Here is a 17182-nt window from a genome sequence, read left to right as displayed (position 1 = left end):
AACATGTTGTTCATAAATTGCAAATTGAGCATAGAAATGGTAAAAAAAACTGATATTCAGTAGAGAAACTTAAAAGTAGATGGAGTACCGTGTACCTTTTAATTCCGCTCCTAAATGCTTATCTTTGACAGATACGCGTATTTCGACTACCACTTGCAGTCTTCTTCAGTGTCAGTTACTCGTATCCACAGTTACGCGTATCTGTTGCTAGTAGCGATAAACGGCGAAAGATGATCTGGGAAAGCATTTTATAGGCTACGTTAAGAATGGTATTCGCTCGATAGTTCGCATATTCTAACTTGTCAGCCTTTTTTTATATTAGGTATATAACTCCCTCCTTCAACTCCTCCGGTAACTGTTCTGTATCCCAGATCCTGGTTATCAATCGGTGCAGACAAGTTGCCAACCTGTCCGGGCCCATTTTAATAAATTCCGTTTCAATACCATCCTTCCCAGCTGCTTTGTTGTTTTGAGCTGATTGATAGAAACCTTAACTTTACCTGTTTTGGGAGTTGGCACGTCTCCCTCATCCGCCGTACTCCTGCTGCTTTGGTCTTCTTCATCTGCGCCATTCAGGTGTTCATCGTAGTGCTGCCTCCACATTTCAATCACCTCACGTTAGTCCGTGAAGTTACCTCCATTCTTATCTCGGCACATTTCAACTCGCTCCGGCATCCAAGTGTCTAACGCCTAGCTGATTAACGGTTGCGAAAGGATTCAAGCTGAACAAAGCTCCCGGACCAGATGGTATCCCTAAAGTAGAGGCTAAGGGCAGCAATCTTGGCGTTCCCAGACTTGTTCAGGACATCGTTGCAGAAGTGTCTAGCGGAAGGCTGCTTCCCAGACAGATGGAAGGAACAGAGCTGGTGTTGCTGCCAAAACCGGGAAAACCGCCAGGAAATCCTGCTTCATTAGACCATGCTGGATACTCTTGGCAAACTTCTGGAGAAGGTCTTCCGCGGCAGGCAGACGATTTTCACGGAAGGCGAGAACGGATTGTCGAAAAGGCAGTTCGGATTCCGTAAAAAGAATTCGACGGTGGATGCTATTCGGGCAGTCATTGCGTGCGCGGAGAAAGAGTTCAAGCAAAAGAGGAGAGGCAATCGATACTGCGCAGTGGTAACAATAGACGTCAAGAACGCGTTCAACAGTGCCAGTTGAGAGGCTATCGCCGCAGTCCTACACAGAATGCGGGTTCCCGAATATATGTGTAAAGTTACTTTCAGAACCGGTTTCTGGTTTACGACACAAACCAAGGACGGATGTCAATTGAAGTCACGGCGGGAGTTCCACAGGGATCCATATTTGGTCCAACACTGTGGAACATAATGTACGATGGAGTGCTGACCTTGTCACTGCCGAATGGAGTCGAGATCGTCGGGTTCGCAGATGACGTCGTTCTTGCGATAACTGGCGAGACTGCGGAAGAGGTGGAGATGCTGACGGCAAAATCACTAGACACAATTGAATCGTGGATGACTGGAGTCAAGCTGCAGTTGGCTCATCACAAAACGGAGGTGGTGCTGGTCAGCAACTGCAAGGCGGCTCAACAGCTCGAGATTAGCGTCGGAGGACACGCAATCTCATCTAAGTCCGGCCTGCCCAATTATCGAGGAGACCCCGGAGCATGTTATATTCGACTGCCCTCGGTTCAGGGATATACGACGCGAGATGATACCAAAACCCGCCAGCATTCTAAATCCGGACAACATCGTGCAGAACATGTGCAAGCATCAAAGCACTTGGAATGCGGTGAACAGGGGAATAACGGCGATTATGTCGTTGCTGCAAAGGAGATGATGTGAAGATCAGAGATCTCCGGGTCGCGATCGGAATGGGTTGGATCCTCCGTCGGGGACTAGACCGAGTATAGCAGGCGTAGCGTAGTATCGGTTAAAAGTCGTCGAGGCGCCTGCAAACCGGAAGTCATCCTCCAACCGGAATTGCAAAACCTACCCTGGTACTTGGCCGACCAACGTCGAGTCGGAGTAGGCTGAGTCCATCACCAGGGTCTAGCTGAGTAATTCGTGAAACAGCACCGGCAAATGGGCGTCGGGGCGCCTGTGAACCGGAAGTTTCCCCAACCGGAATCGCAGGACCGACCTCGGCATCTGCCCGGCCAGCTTCGGAGTAGGTTAAGTTCACCGTCGGGGATTAGTTAAGTAGATCGCGTTGTTGCACCGGCAAATGATCGTCGAGGTTCCTGTGAACAGGAAGTTTCCCTCCACCGGAATCGCAGGATTGACTTCGGCATCTGCCCGGATAGCATCGGTTCGGGAAATCTTCCGCCGCCGGGGAAATCATCGTCGGTGTAGGATCCACACCCGGGGACTACTTTGAGTAGTATGTAGCGTATCACCGGCTTGAGTCGTCGGAGCGCCAGTAAACCGGAAGCCATCCTCCAACCAAAATCACTGGACCGACTTCGGCACTCCCCCGGCCAGTATCGAAGCATGAAGAAGTGCGTAGCCAGAGTAGGCTAGCTCCACCGTCGGAGACTAGGCCGAGTAGCATCGACCACCACAAACCAGTTTTGGACAGTCTTCCCAAACGAACACCGAACACGTTGGTTAAGGCGGTTTTGTACTCTCCTTGTACTCTGTTTTCGTGTGCAAACCGAAACGCTCGAAACTGAACCTAAACCCAAACATGTGTAAAGTGAACATCGGGGCAAACGCCGGTTTAAAAACCGGTCAATTTGTACCTCGATTGCATCCGCGGTTCAAATTTTGGTGCAAATCTTCGGTTGCATCCGAGGATCAGAACGATGACAGACAGAAAATTTTTGATATCCACGCTTATCAATTTCTAATTATTGTGTCTTGTTGTTTGATATAGTAAAATCCTTGGTTTTTTTTTCATAAAGTTACCGCTAAATGTTATTTAAAGTATTGATCTCAATTGATCAGCTTAAATGAAACATTTATTCAAGCCTCAAGGGTCTTGCGATTTGAACCAAGAAGTTCCATATATGTACCGGGGTTGGTTTGATACACTGGTACAGAGACGAAGCGCGTTTGCGGTTCAACACAAGTTGCAAGGTTCAAACCAAAGTTGCATATCGGTTCGGTTCATGGGAAAACTGGTTTTGGGTTGTCGGGGCACCAGTGAACCGGAAGTCATCCTCCAACCAAAATCGCTGGACCGACCTGGGACATCCAACTGGTCAACCAGAAGGGCTCGAACAGCAGCAGCGAAGAACGAGTCATCGTAAAGCAACGAAGTGCACATGAGGCTCCAGAACAAGTTCAACAGGGCTCTGACGCGAGGCCAGCCCAAAGGAAGTATGCGTCGTCGCACAGAAAGCTGTCCAAAGCCACGGCGAGATCTTCAACCGTCAATTGGGCAAAACGAGTAGTCGCAGAGACATCGTAGAAATGTCGTAGTGAGCAGCGTTATGAACGACATTAAGCTCCAACAGCGAACTAGCAGAACAGCTAGAGGCTGAGATTGACGAAGTGCATGAGCATAGCCCTCCCCCGTTGAAGTCTGATGTAGTTCCGAGGAGGATCGAGGTACAGGAGCACACAAAGCCTTTTTTGGAGGCATTGAGTTTCTTGTAGAACTTACGCGTTTCTTGAGAACGATACACCTTCTCCAATTCTTCCAGGCGGCGCTTTTTATCTTGGAATAGATGAGTTTGTTGTCTTTGCTGCAACATAATCGAACACGCTGTATTCTTCTCGTCCAAAACCGCATGACACTCCTCAACGAGCCCACCGTTCCGTCGATTTCCTTCTACGAACCCGATAGCACCTCCCGTTGCGTTTTTAATAATTGCTTTGACACTACTCCACCAGTCCTCAAGAAATGCTTCGGTGATCTCTCCCTCATCCGGCAACGCTGCTTCAAGGCGTTTCGCGTAACTTCTTGCGACTTCGAGTAGCTGGAGCCGTTTCAGATTGTCCACAACGGAAAGTCTTTGGCGCACTTCAACGATCATACCCAGTGAACCACGTATCGTATAAGAATGTGTGCCAAAAATCTCATATTCATACGTCAAAAATCAGAATCCCACAATATGCCAAATCAAAACGAATAAATGTTAACACAAATTGTATATAATTCTCCACTACGATTCATTATCGACAAACTTTGTTGACAACAAACCATGCCGCAAATAGTATAATCTAGAATCGCGTCAAGCTGTATAAACTGACAAATCATATATCAATGCAGACTAGCATCAAATGAAATCGCAATAACTTAGCGAAATTTACCACCCGAGGTTGGTATCTTCTGGCGGTGGGCTTCAAAGAACAACAAAGCGTGTGTGTTGTAGAGCAAACTTCCTTTCATATTGGCAAATAATCATTCCTCATTCATGAAGTGGTCTGTGGTGTAGTGGTATGGTACTGGGTTAGGGATCCAAAGGTTTGGTGTTCGAGTCTCGCTGGAAACTTTTTTTTTTATTTTTATCGGAATTTCGTGGCATCGTATTGCTGACCATGGAAAGTCTGAAAAAGTCGTGGGAAGTGCGTATATGGCCTCCACTTTGGTGTGTATATAGCGTTTTCATGCATTTTATACGAGTGATTTGATTCGTATATAATGATGCATAGCAAAAAATATACCAGCCAAAATGTTGACTGGGTAAGTTAGTGGTCCGAATCGATTGATCCTTTGGTCGCGTTGCTTGCTCCTGCGGGGGCGGGTGATGCGGGCAGGATCAATCGTGTTGCGCGTCGCTCGCGCGGCACGATAGTATATAAGAGTCGCGGATCGCGTGATTAGTGTTAGTAGTGTTTGATCCTTTGGTCGCGTTGCTTGCTCTTGCGAGGGCGAACGATGAACACTATTTCGGCATACAATTCATTTATCGAATAATATCGCGAATCCGATTAGGCGTGAATATATCAAGGATCGCATCATCAATTTAAGATGACTCCCAGATCCTTACCTTATCCCACTAACCCAGAATCCTTTCCATGACAACTATGGAGATGCAGAAGATTCTTCGGTCTCTAAACCAATGGTTGTCTAACTAACATTCCTTTCCTTCCCCGATGACCGTAAGGACGTGGCCGGCGCCGTTATTGACTTCTAAAGTTTGAGCTCTCGATTTGTGCACATTGAAGAATGGTAAGCTAATCCCAAGGCCCATTCACTAAATCCCTGTGCAACTTCGATTGCTCTGGTCAATCATGGAGTAGCAACTACGAATTGTACGGTCATTTATGCTCATGCTCATGCTCATAAGTTAGTGGTCCGAATCGATAGGTTCTGACGTCGATAATGTCCGAGGAGTGTCTTCTATCAATCAAAACGTGGTCGATATGTGATTCAGTCTGTTGAGATGATCTACTCATAGAATCACACTAGAAACAAAATTTCATGGTACCCTCAAACAGCTTTCCAAAGCATTTCTGTTCAATTGCTCGATATTTCCATCAATTGATGGTCCTTCAGATATCGACTCATGGAAGTTTAACTACCTCGAACAAACGTTGCAGTTTTATCGTTATAAGTGAAAATCTTCAAGACTTTTTAGAAGAAGTTCGCGATCACTATGGGTTTACGCCAAGACGTGACAGTCTCCTTTCTTTGCGATTAGGAAGGAAACCTTGCTTCCCCTGATGCAGTTTAAGATATCCTGTCTCAATCCACCGAATACGTAAATACTGACCACGATTGGCAGCACTCTTTGCTTTCTCACTTGAATCGAAGAGCTCGGGCTAGAGGCTGCTTGAATTTGCTGCTCGGAAAATTAGTCTAAAACTTTGAAGTGAATTCTACATTAAGCTTTTAATACACGATGGTAAATATCCGGATTGGATTGATACAGAGCAAATATTTTGCCAGAGTTGAAACCAATATTTGTCTGTTGGTTTTTTCACTAGCCAATATTTACTAAGCGTGTACTGATAGCTTTATATTCATGATCCATGCTGAAATTTTCTTGTGTTGTACGCGTTACTCATTTTGCATATTTGAAGGCGCAAGTCAACACCTCAGAAGAGAACAAATGAAATTTACCACTCGCGAGTGGTGAACTTTTGTTTTCTCTTTCTCCCACGAGAGGCATCCCCATGAGCTCCACAAGCGTGCGCGCGAAGATCCGCTAAAACAAACCATTAAAATTGAACACTTTATGGCCATAAATACGGTGATAATTTATGACCATAATTTAAATGCGCCGTCGCTTCAGCCGTCCACAACCAAATCGACGACGGTTGTTTGATCGGAGGAGCGCCTCTCATGCACAAAAGATTTCGTAAAAATTCAAGCCGGTATTAACGACACCCGCGATCGCGATTCGTAGTTTCGAAAACATATGACAACAAAGCCTCCCTCCACGATTTGGATTGAGGATCCCGGCTCCACTTTATTAAATGCCTCGCGAGTACACTATAGTAGGGTGTCCAAAAAAAAAAAAAACAATGTTTTAAAAGTCATGGTGCTCAACTTTATATGCTTAATTGTATTATTTTTGTAGAATAAATTAACTTTCTCAAAAACCGTTTCTAAATCGATTTATGAGAAGATGATCATTTTTTGATAAAACGAATGGCATTTTTTGTATCGCAAGCCTATCCATACACCCAGAAGTCGCAAAGCAGTTAACGAGCAAAGTCGTTAATTTATACAAATTATATCACACCCATGCTGGATGAAATCCATTGATCGCTTGATATTTTTGCTCTTTTATAAAAGACCACAAGAGGACATCAGACATTATACCGAGATGCGTTCAACATTTTATTTAGCAATTTCTGTAAACTGTTGTGTAGCTATTTATTACGCAACTTACAAATGCCGCGTGATGAAGATGCGTTGCGTAATGAGTCATTAGACATCTAAGATAAGTTGCGTTATAGCTATCACGACACAGCCTAATTCATTACAGATTGGAGAGAAGTAAAACAGCCTATTAGGGGTTCCTGGGGTAATATGCACCACTTAAGGAAAATGTGCCGAAATGAACACTAAACATCATGAATGTAGTGTTTTAATACACGAATCGAGTTGGTTTGGGTTCACCTTACATGGTGTTGAGCGAATCTTCATCATAATTACATTAGATTACTTTAAAATTTAACTTTTTCCAAACACTATTTTTGCGTGAATTATGATTGATGCGGGGCATGATGCACCGCTTTTTGGGGCATGACGCACCACAACATTGAGGCAAGACGCACCTAAACAAAGGGGCATGATGCACCACAACAATGAGGCAAGATGCACCTTCGTGTTTTAAACAAAATTTTATTTATCGAAAAACTAGGAGTTTTTGATGATTTTCGCCTAGAAGATGATACAATTGTGCATAAATACGTTGGTAAATGCTTCAAATAACCTAAAATTAATGATTTTAGTTTATTTTGGAGTGGATCGTTCTGCCCCGATCAATGAAGTGCATGTTGCCCCAGCTGTGAGGTTAACAGAAAATGTTATGGAAAATAGAAATAGTTGTATTATTTCGCCAAATCATCTCATCAACAATCAACCTAGTCTCTAATCATCTGTTTTATGGTTGAAGGTTGTAAAAATCTAATTTCATCACTTTCAAAACTACAAATGAAATGATCGGGAAAGTTACATCAGAATCGTACTTTTCGAATAAATTGTTCTATTTTCCTGTTAAGTTATTCAAAATGAATCAAATTCTCAGGGTGTCAACAATTTGCAACGTTTCATCAATCTGCATAATTTTTTTCACTCAAAAATAATTTATTTCAGAGTAATTGACAAAGTGCGTATTGCCCCGGCAGTGCATATTACCCCAGGAACCCCTACAATGAAAAAATCTCAAAAAAGTTGGTAGACTTTGAAAATGTCTTCATAAAATGTAGAAATTTACCGTTTCTTATAAATTGGTCCGACTAAACTTTTAAAAGATTGTTTATAAAATTGGTTTGCTCTACAAAAGTGCTATAATAAGCATAATTTTCCATTCTAAGGTCGAGTAGCATGACTTATCGTAAATTGTTTTTTTTTTCTGAGACACCCTACTACACCACCTAAACGATGCTATTAGATTGAAATTAGCTTGTACGGCCGTACGGGTCCGTGGGCGTCTTCATTGGCATTTGCTCTCACAACCTATTGACACCGGTGCGGAGCGAATTTATTGGCGCCATTAGCGTATTCGATTGCGACAAATAGGTGTCAGTGAAGTCATTCATACAAACCCATTTGGAGCGACGCTTCGGTACTGGTGTAGCGCGAAGAAGCCCGTAGGGTGTCCTCAGTTATGAGCAATAAAGGCAAAAAGCTGCGGCCTGCTCTTAGCTGCCGGGTACGTTTGGTGTGAGAAAAGTGAGTGGTCAACAAGCACTTCCAGTAACTTTCCCATAAATTATCGATTGTGAGACAAATTTGAATTCTGCACTCGTTCGGGTTGGATTTGCATACACTAATGAGAGCTCACGCTGGTATCGATTTGGTTCGACCATTTGGGATCAATAAAAATTCCAGGAGTCGTGTGGTTCAACTGGAAGCCATATCTAGTTCGTGTACGATTAGGATCGCTATAAATTGTATCAGATTAAAATATTGATTTTTGAGCATTGTCACACTTACTTGAACATTCCACAGTATCCATTGGAGGTATCAAATGTCTGTTCTGGAGGGATGACGCGTTCTAAGAGCCTTGGTAGTTGCGAAAGGCAACCCAAGGCTGCCAGTAAGCTGGGATCGCCTGGTCCGACTGGTTCCGGGAGCTCCCGAGCCGATAATGGTGATCCCGGTGGAGATAGTCGGAACTGAGGGCGAGCACACATGTCCTAAAATGAAGAAAGGTTAATCATATGTTCTATTAGGCTCTTAGTATCGAGCTTACATGAGGTCGCATCCAAACTATCTGCTTCTTTTTCGAAAGGGTTCTGGTCGTTGGTGGAAATTCTAGATCTTCGTGCAATCCTCCGGGTCCTCGGGTGACGACCCCATTGGGGCCACCGTTCATACCGTTTATTCCATTTAATCCATTCATACCACCGTTGACGCCAATGTGCGGTCGGCCATTTGGAATGGTTCCGTTGTGTCCGTTGGCGGTTATGACTTCCGTCGAACGTGGCCTGGATAGCGTCGATTGATGATCCGCGGTGCCATTTATCCAGGATCGCACTTTGGGACCTCCATCTGGGAAGAAAGAGGGATTCTTGATTAGTACTTCGTAGGATTTAGGAATGACTTATGAAATATTGAGGTATTTAACTTCATCAATCAGTATCTAGGGTGGATGTACCAATAGTGGAGGTACTAAGCACGATTGAATTTCATTTAATTGCCTAAATTCAAGAAACGCAATTAATGTACATGGTAATGTTGTAACGGGAAGTAACGACCATTGACTTAATGAGAAAAATGATTTCATCGCAGTGACCTACGGCATTTCATTGAAAAATAATACCTCCACTATTGGTACACTGTTCCTTTAGTTGCGGTATATTTTTAATTTGTGTTCCTTTAGTGGTATCCGTTGTTTTCTTGTGGAACCCTTCACTATATGAACACATTACCGCAACTATTGGCACAAGTAAGAAAATTTTAGCAACGTTAGTGATATTTCATCAGTTTTCAAGCAATTTGAACGCTCTTTTCAATTATTCCGTGTATCAACAAGCCAATACACTACCGCAACTATAGGTATACCCACAACAAATGGATCACTTACCCTATATTAAGTAGTTCTGATGAGAGATACATAAAATAGCACGAAGAAATTCTCAATTGTAGTGAAATTCACATTAAATGCAATATTCCAACGAAGATGTATCGATTCGTGTACCTCAATTATATAGCGATTACTGTGTTGAATTTAAACAAATTTTGGTAAAATAAGAGTTGAAAACTAGATAAGTGTTTTTCACTCCAAATCAATCCCGTTTACCCAAAGATGAAATCAAGACCTTCATGTTCCTATCATTTGTCAAAAATTGTATAGTACATCAAAATGTAGAATACTGTGAAAAGTATACTGCGATATGTCAAACATGGGTACCGAGGGTAGTACCAATGGACCAAATATAATACTAAAATTGGTGCTCGTTCTGAGCCCGACTACTATGTCTTTAACCTTCCTTGTGCATTGGGGTCATTTTTGGCCAATCGGCACGGTAAATAAGCTGTAACTTTGTAGAGAAAAGAGATATAAATCTGAAATTTTCTGACTTTTCCTAACTTTTGAAAACGAACATTTTCGTGCTAAAAGAAGCTTTCAGCGACCTCTAGGAGCGGCGCTACAAAAAAAGTGACACATTATGCATTAAGGGTCAAAAATGACCCATGGTTTTAAAACGCTCTCAAAAATCCATTTCTTAACCGATTTTCGTTCTTTTAGCTTTATATGAAAGATATGGAAGTCAAGAATGGAACCCTGGAAATTGTTTGTCAGTATGGCCATTCTGGGCACAAGGGCACAAGGGAACCTGGAACCTGTTTCAGAAGGAACTGGCGTATATCATATTCAGCAGTTCATACACATGTATATAACGACGGTTCAAATTTCATGGTTTTTCATTCCGATTTACAAGAGCACCAAGAGGACCAACATTTAGATTTGGCCGGTATTTCGGAGTATTCCGGAACCGGTTCCGCTAGGGTGTGATGTGGACATTTTCAGACCATCATATAGTACCATCATGCGACGGCTCAAAATACATGATTTTTCATCCAGATGTAAATGGACACCATGCCATATACCTGGCGTTACGCACCTAATGGAACAGAGCCTGCTTCTCAGCATTTATTAACGGAGAGGTTTGCCATCTTGGGACCCAGATAGCCGTAGTGGTAAACGCGCAGCTATTCAGCATGACCATGCTGAGGGTGGTGTGTTCGAATCCCGCTGGTCGAGGATCTTTTCGTTAAGAAAGTTTTCTCGATTCCCAGGGCATAGAGTATCTTCGTACCTGCCACACGATATACACATGCAAAATCGGCAAAGAAAGCTCTCAGTTAATAACTGTGGAAGTGCTCATAAGAACACTAATCGGGGAAGCAGGCTTTGTCTCAGTTGGGACGTAACGCCAGAAAGAAGAAGAAGGTTTGCCATCTTACTATTTTTGCCTATGTATATATGCCAAGGCATGATGATATTGTATAGGTACCTGTGAAGTCGAAAAAAATTCCAACCAGAAAAGATCCTCGACCGGTGGGAATCGAACCCATGCCCATTAGTTTTATCTGACTGAAAAGCTGCGCGTTTACCGCTGAGGCTATATGGGTCTCTTAAACATAAAGTTTTCATACTTGAATTTTATTTCCGTTATTACCAAATTAGTAAAAAAAATGTAATATAATGAATCGAAATCATTCGACATAATTCTAACTTATAACTATATAACTTTTGACATCAATCGCAATTTTGAGACCTGCTCAAATAGGGCACCAGACATCCTTTTAGGAATACCTTCAGATATTTCTTCAAGAATCACTCTCTAAATATCTCCAAGGGTTCTTCCAGAGAATTCTCCAGGAATTATTTCGAAAATTCCTTCACGAATAATCTCTACCGTAATTCTTACAGCAATTTCTTCACTAGGGCTTTTGCCAGAGATTGCTCCAGGAAGAAATATTGTTTTCCATGATACATTTTAGACCAGTTTTGATAGGGCTCTTGATAGGCTGAATATCTTAGCAATTCCTCCTGGAGTTTCTCCAGGGATTCGATAAGCAATTCGTCCTAGGATTCTTGCAAACAATACTTACAGGCATTTAATTTGGTTACCGGCATATCGGTCTATTTTACTTGAAGTAAGAGGGAGCATGGAGAAGAAAGCAATGAATACTAGATGGGAAGGGAACGGCGAGAGAAATTGGATTAGATGTTGAAACGTCCTTCTTTTTAACTAACATCCCCTATGGGAACGGCTTGGCGTGTTGTTCGAATAACACTACCAAGACAGTCAAGACATTTACAGGGATTCCTTTAGAGATTTCGCAAGGAGTTTCTGCAAGAATGTCTCTAGTGATTACTAAAGTAAATTTTTTACTGGGAATCTTCCAGGAGTTTCTCCCAGAAATCCTCCAAGATCTGTTCCAGGAATTCTTTCAGGAAAGCTGCGGAATTTCTCCAGATAATTTTTAAGCGATTTTTTCTGGTAGATTCCGCTAGAAAATCAAGGATTCTTGCAGAGAATCTTCAAGGCAACACTTTTTTATGAAGGGATTGTTAGAGTATGTTAATGTTCATATCTTCAAGGTTTCCCCCATGAATTTCTCTAAAAGTTACACTAGGACATTTTGTTTCAATGGTTACTCAAGATATTTATCTAGTGATTTCTTCAGAATTTTCTCTGATGATTCCTCCACGGAAACATACAAAGATATCTCCAAGTAGCCCTCTCAAGATGCTTCCAGGAATTATTCCGAAAATTTCTTCTTGGATTCCTCCCGAAATTACTCCAGGGATTCTACCAGGAATTTTTACAGGTGTTTCTCAACTGACAAATTCCTCAAGAATTTCTTGGAGGAATTCTCCCAGAGTTACTACAAGGAAAATCGCGACATAAATTATTTTAATAATTTCTCCAGACTGACTGGGACTCGTTCTGAACCACCAACAGGGATTCCTCGGAGAGTTCTTCTTGAAATTCCTTCAGTGATTTTCCTATGAATTCCTGCAGGAATTAAGTCATACATTATGCTAAGAACTACTTCAGGGATTATTTTACGAAAATCTCTACAAATATTCCTCTAGTAAATGCTTTACATTGATTTTTTAGTTAAATTTCTTCATGGAATCATGGATTTCTCTAGTAAAACCTCTTCAGCGATTCCTGCAGGGATTTCTTCAGCTTTTTCATCAGGAATATCACAAAGGATTGCTTTAAAAAAAATCTTCATGATTTCCTCTAGAAATTGTCCAAGGATTGGCTGGTAGACAATCAACTGCACATTTTAATGAAATATGCTTTTCGTCTACGCAGTCTTTATTATAAAAAAGCCGGTAAAAAAATAAACAGCGGAGCCAAAAAGCATATTTTATGTTCCAGGGATTTTTTCATGAATTCCTCTAGAGAAGTTTTCTAAGAATCCCTCGATTGGCTCTTGCAAGAATTACTTTAGACATTTTTCCAGGAATTCAACCGGGGATTCTTCAAGGGATTAATCTATTTTTTTCTAGAATTACAACGCATTTATCCGCATCGACCAAGGAGTGTGGGTTCGATTCCCGCTTCAGATAGGAAAACTTTTCGTCAGGAACGTGTTTCGATTGTGAAATTGGGCGTTGCATGCTAGTCCGTGGTCTGGTGTGGTGCTTCTTTCAACGGACAAAAGGTCTACTGGAAGCATTTACGTGAAGGTGTTTTTTTTTAAGGTTTCTTCAGGGATTGCTCTAGGAATCTTTTCAGGACCTCATCTATTTTCTTTCAAACATCTTCTGTCAAAAAGGAGTTCCTAGAGGAATCTTTAAAAAGTAGCAGATGAAATTCAGGATGAATTATTATTCATTTTGATGAAAATTCTGGAGGAATTCATGGGTAAATCTATGTAGGAATTTATAGAGGATTCTCGAAGAATTCTTAGAAGAATTCATGTAGCGATTTTCTGGATGCATGCCTGAGGGAATCCCTAAAGTAAACTTTTGAGGAATCCCTAAAGGAATTCAAGAAGTTATTTATTGTAAAATCCCTAGATGAATTTCTCCAGGAGAATTTCGGGAACGATCCCGGAAGAAGTCTCAGGAATAATTCGTAGAAGAATCTCGAGACGACTACCCGAGAATATTCTGGAGAAACAAATGGAGAAATATCAAGAAATCGTTGTATTGTAACTTGGAGGAAGCCTTAAAGACATCACTGCATAAATCCTTGTAGAAATATTCCAGGAAAAATGGTAAGAAGAGTCCCCGACCAGATAGAAGAAATAAGATTATAACAGTTTTGCTCTTATATGATTTTAGTATAAGACCAGTTGTTATAAAACATATACCGTTAGTAGTTGAAATAACAAATTGAACGCCAAATAAATATAGAATATAACAAATCCTATTAAAATTATACCAATATGATTACAAAACGTGTTACCGACCTGTCACAACAAAACAACATTATTGCAAATTTTGTTATTGTTCATAACTTTAGATGTTATTTACAACCAACTTACACATGCAATGTAAGAAATATAACAAATGTCATGTAATTAATCTGATACAAAAAAAATGTGACAAGTTAAGAACAAAGCCATCTTGACAAAGTTATATGAACTTCTGTTAATTTAACAGCTTTTGTTACAATATGTCATAATCTTGTTATGTGATTCTAGACGGGTGTCTGAGAAGCCTGAGTGGCCCAGAAGTAATATCTGAAAAAGTTCCCTGAGGAATCGTTCGAGAATTTCCTGGAGAAATTCTAGTCAAAATTTTACTGGAGGAATCTATGGAGAAATCACTGCAGACATTTCCGCAGTAAGTCTTGGCGAAATCCCTGTACAAATATCCCTGCAGAAATTCCTGGAATAATCCTTGGAAAAATCCCTGGAGGAACTTCTGGCAATATTCCTGATGGGATTGCTGGTATTTCTGGAGTTCTATCGGAAACGGTCTGGTAGCAAACAAAATTTGTTTCTTGGAGAAATCTCAAGGTAACCGCTTGTGGAACCCATGGAAAAATCGCTGTAAGAATTACAGTAGAGATTATCTTGGATCTTATGGCTCCTGCACATAAGGCTGGAGCACGTGCACAGAATGCAATCAGGTGATTACAACAAAACTGTATCACAATTATATCAAGATTTGTTACAAATATCAAATTTTATTTCATTTTTGTTCATGCACGTTGAGTTATAACAATGTCCTTACATAATTAAAACAAAATCAGTTATGATAACAAAGGCTATTTCAAATTTGCTTAAATTTATAACATAATTATAAAACAAATCGTGATAAAAAAATCTGAGGGAAGTTACTTATACATGTGCGCTTTTATTTATGTAAATAACATAACAAATTTTGTTATAATTAAGTTATGAATAATGACAAACTGAGTTATATTTTTGTTTTATTTGAAACATAATAAGTTACATATTTGTTTAAATTATATTATATTTTGTTTCAATTTTGTTTAGTATAGAGGAAATTGTATTGAATTTATTGTTATTTTATCTATTACCGACCAGTGGATTACAACAATATTGTAGCACGATTATATCAAGATTTATTACAAATATTAAATTTTGTTTCATTTTTGCTACATTTCAGTACTTCTACTTTGAATTCATGGAAGAAATTTAAACATAATTGAAACAAAACCATATTAACAAAAGCTGCTTCAAATTTGTTACTAGTTAGAACATAATTATAACACATTTTTCATAAAATTTGTGAGAGCAATTGCTTATAAAAAATTTTGCTATAATTCAGTAATGGAAAACAACAAAATGAGTTATATTTGGGTTTGGTTCGAAACATAATGAGTTACACTTTTGTTTGAATTATAACATATTTTGTTTCAGTTTAGTTTAGTTTAGAGTAAATTGTGTTATAATTTTTATTATTTTAACTACTAATCATTAAAAATTTCAACATACTTTTTTAGAAAAAAAAAAAAACGCGCTAACGGAATTACAAAATCTGTTTCAACTCTGTTGTAATCCACTGGTCAGGTTACTCTAACTTTTACTGTATACCTCCCTTGTTCTCTGCACACTTAAATTGTTTTACGGATTCTTGTAAAATCTCAACAGCTGAACAGTTCGGTGAAATAAATTAACGGAGTACGGTAAATTTTTACAGTATTCGGTGAAAAATCACCGTATTCCGTAAAATTTCGACGGAATTACGGTGTTTTATTTCACCGAACTGCTCAGCTGTTGAGATTACGGTGAAATTCACCGTAAGAGCTTAGTGTGTAGTCCGTTCAAAATCCAGTTATGCTGAGTTCACTGTATAATCATTTTTTTTCTAATTTGGCCGTAATGGAAATTATATTCTAATATAATATTTTTATGTTTGGGAAGCCCAGCGGTAAACACGCAGCTTCTCAGCTAGACCAAACTAAGGGGCATGGGTTCGAATCCCACCGGACGAGGATCTTTCCGGGTTGAAAATTTTTTCGACTTCCCAGGCATACAATATCATCGTGCTTGCCAAGCGATATACATAGGCAAAAATAGTAAGATGGCAAACCTCTCCGTTAATAAATGCTGAGAAGCAGGCTCTGTTCCACTAGGTGCGTAACGCCAGGTATATGGCATGGTGTCCATTTACATCTGGATGAAAAATCATGTATTTTGAGCCGTCGCATGATGGTACTATATGATGGTCTGAAAATGTCCACATCACACCCTAGCGGAACCGGTTCCGGAATACTCCGAAATACCGGCCAAATCTAAATGTTGGTCCTCTTGGTGCTCTTGTAAATCGGAATGAAAAACCATGAAATTTGAACCGTCGTTATATACATGTGTATGAACTGCTGAATATGATATACGCCAGTTCCTTCTGAAACAGGTTCCAGGTTCCCTTGTGCCCTTGTGCCCAGAATGGCCATACTGACAAACAATTTCCAGGGTTCCATTCTTGACTTCCATATCTTTCATATAAAGCTAAAAGAACGAAAATCGGTTCAAAAATGTATTTTTGAGAGCGTTTTAAAGTCATGGGTCATTTTTGACCCTTAATGCATAATGTGTAACTTTTTCTTAATGCATTAGGAAGGTTAAGGCTGTGAACCGTTTCGCCTAGTTTCGTTTAACTTTTAGTTAAAATTTGACAGTTCGATAGTTATTTTCCCCTATCATTAAATGAAATAAAAGCTTACGGAATTATCGTCATTCGTGAGCTGCCGAATAAAACAACTCAAGAACAGCTTAAGAAAAAGTCTCCACTTTGAAAAGTCCAATTCTCCGCTCCAATGCCAATTCGTCACAAAAGCGAAGCACCGATCACTTATGCACTATTACACTTTTGATTTGTCTATAAATCACTTATAAATACTTAATTTTTATGCTCATAATCACAAATTAATATTATTGCACTTTGCTTTCCTTGGCAATCACTTTTTATTACGGAAGTAGGTTGCCAGAAAACCATATTCACAATTTAAAATCATAGAAAAAAACGAATACAACTAATTGTTTTATTGGAATTAGGCAACAAAGCATGCATTGGTAATGATTGAGCCTTACAATACTTTTCTCATCTGATTGTAGCGCATAAACTTCAATATACCGAGAAACATATAAAATATACGTCTTCCAATAGGTTAACTATTTAGGCAACACTCTTGTTGTTCTA

At 40.1% G+C, this 17182-nt stretch overlaps 1 protein-coding gene across 3 annotated transcripts in view; it reads right to left on the bottom strand.

Annotated features, from left to right (window-relative positions):
• Positions 1-17182, bottom strand: part of LOC5571620 (calpain-11) — a 307260-nt gene that overhangs the window by 36671 nt on the left and 253407 nt on the right. For all 3 annotated transcript variants that reach the window (XM_021854158.1, XM_021854159.1, XM_021854160.1), the window contains exons 5-6: positions 8783-9081; positions 8524-8726 (exon numbers count right to left, since the gene is read on the bottom strand). In XM_021854158.1, the coding sequence (XP_021709850.1) occupies positions 8524-8726; positions 8783-9081 (502 nt within the window). The remainder of the gene's footprint in view (positions 1-8523; positions 8727-8782; positions 9082-17182) is intronic.

This window comes from Aedes aegypti, chromosome 3 (assembly GCF_002204515.2).
Source record: "Aedes aegypti strain LVP_AGWG chromosome 3, AaegL5.0 Primary Assembly, whole genome shotgun sequence".
Lineage (NCBI taxonomy): Eukaryota > Metazoa > Arthropoda > Insecta > Diptera > Culicidae > Aedes > Aedes aegypti.
This window is presented reverse-complemented; position numbering and strand designations above follow the sequence as displayed.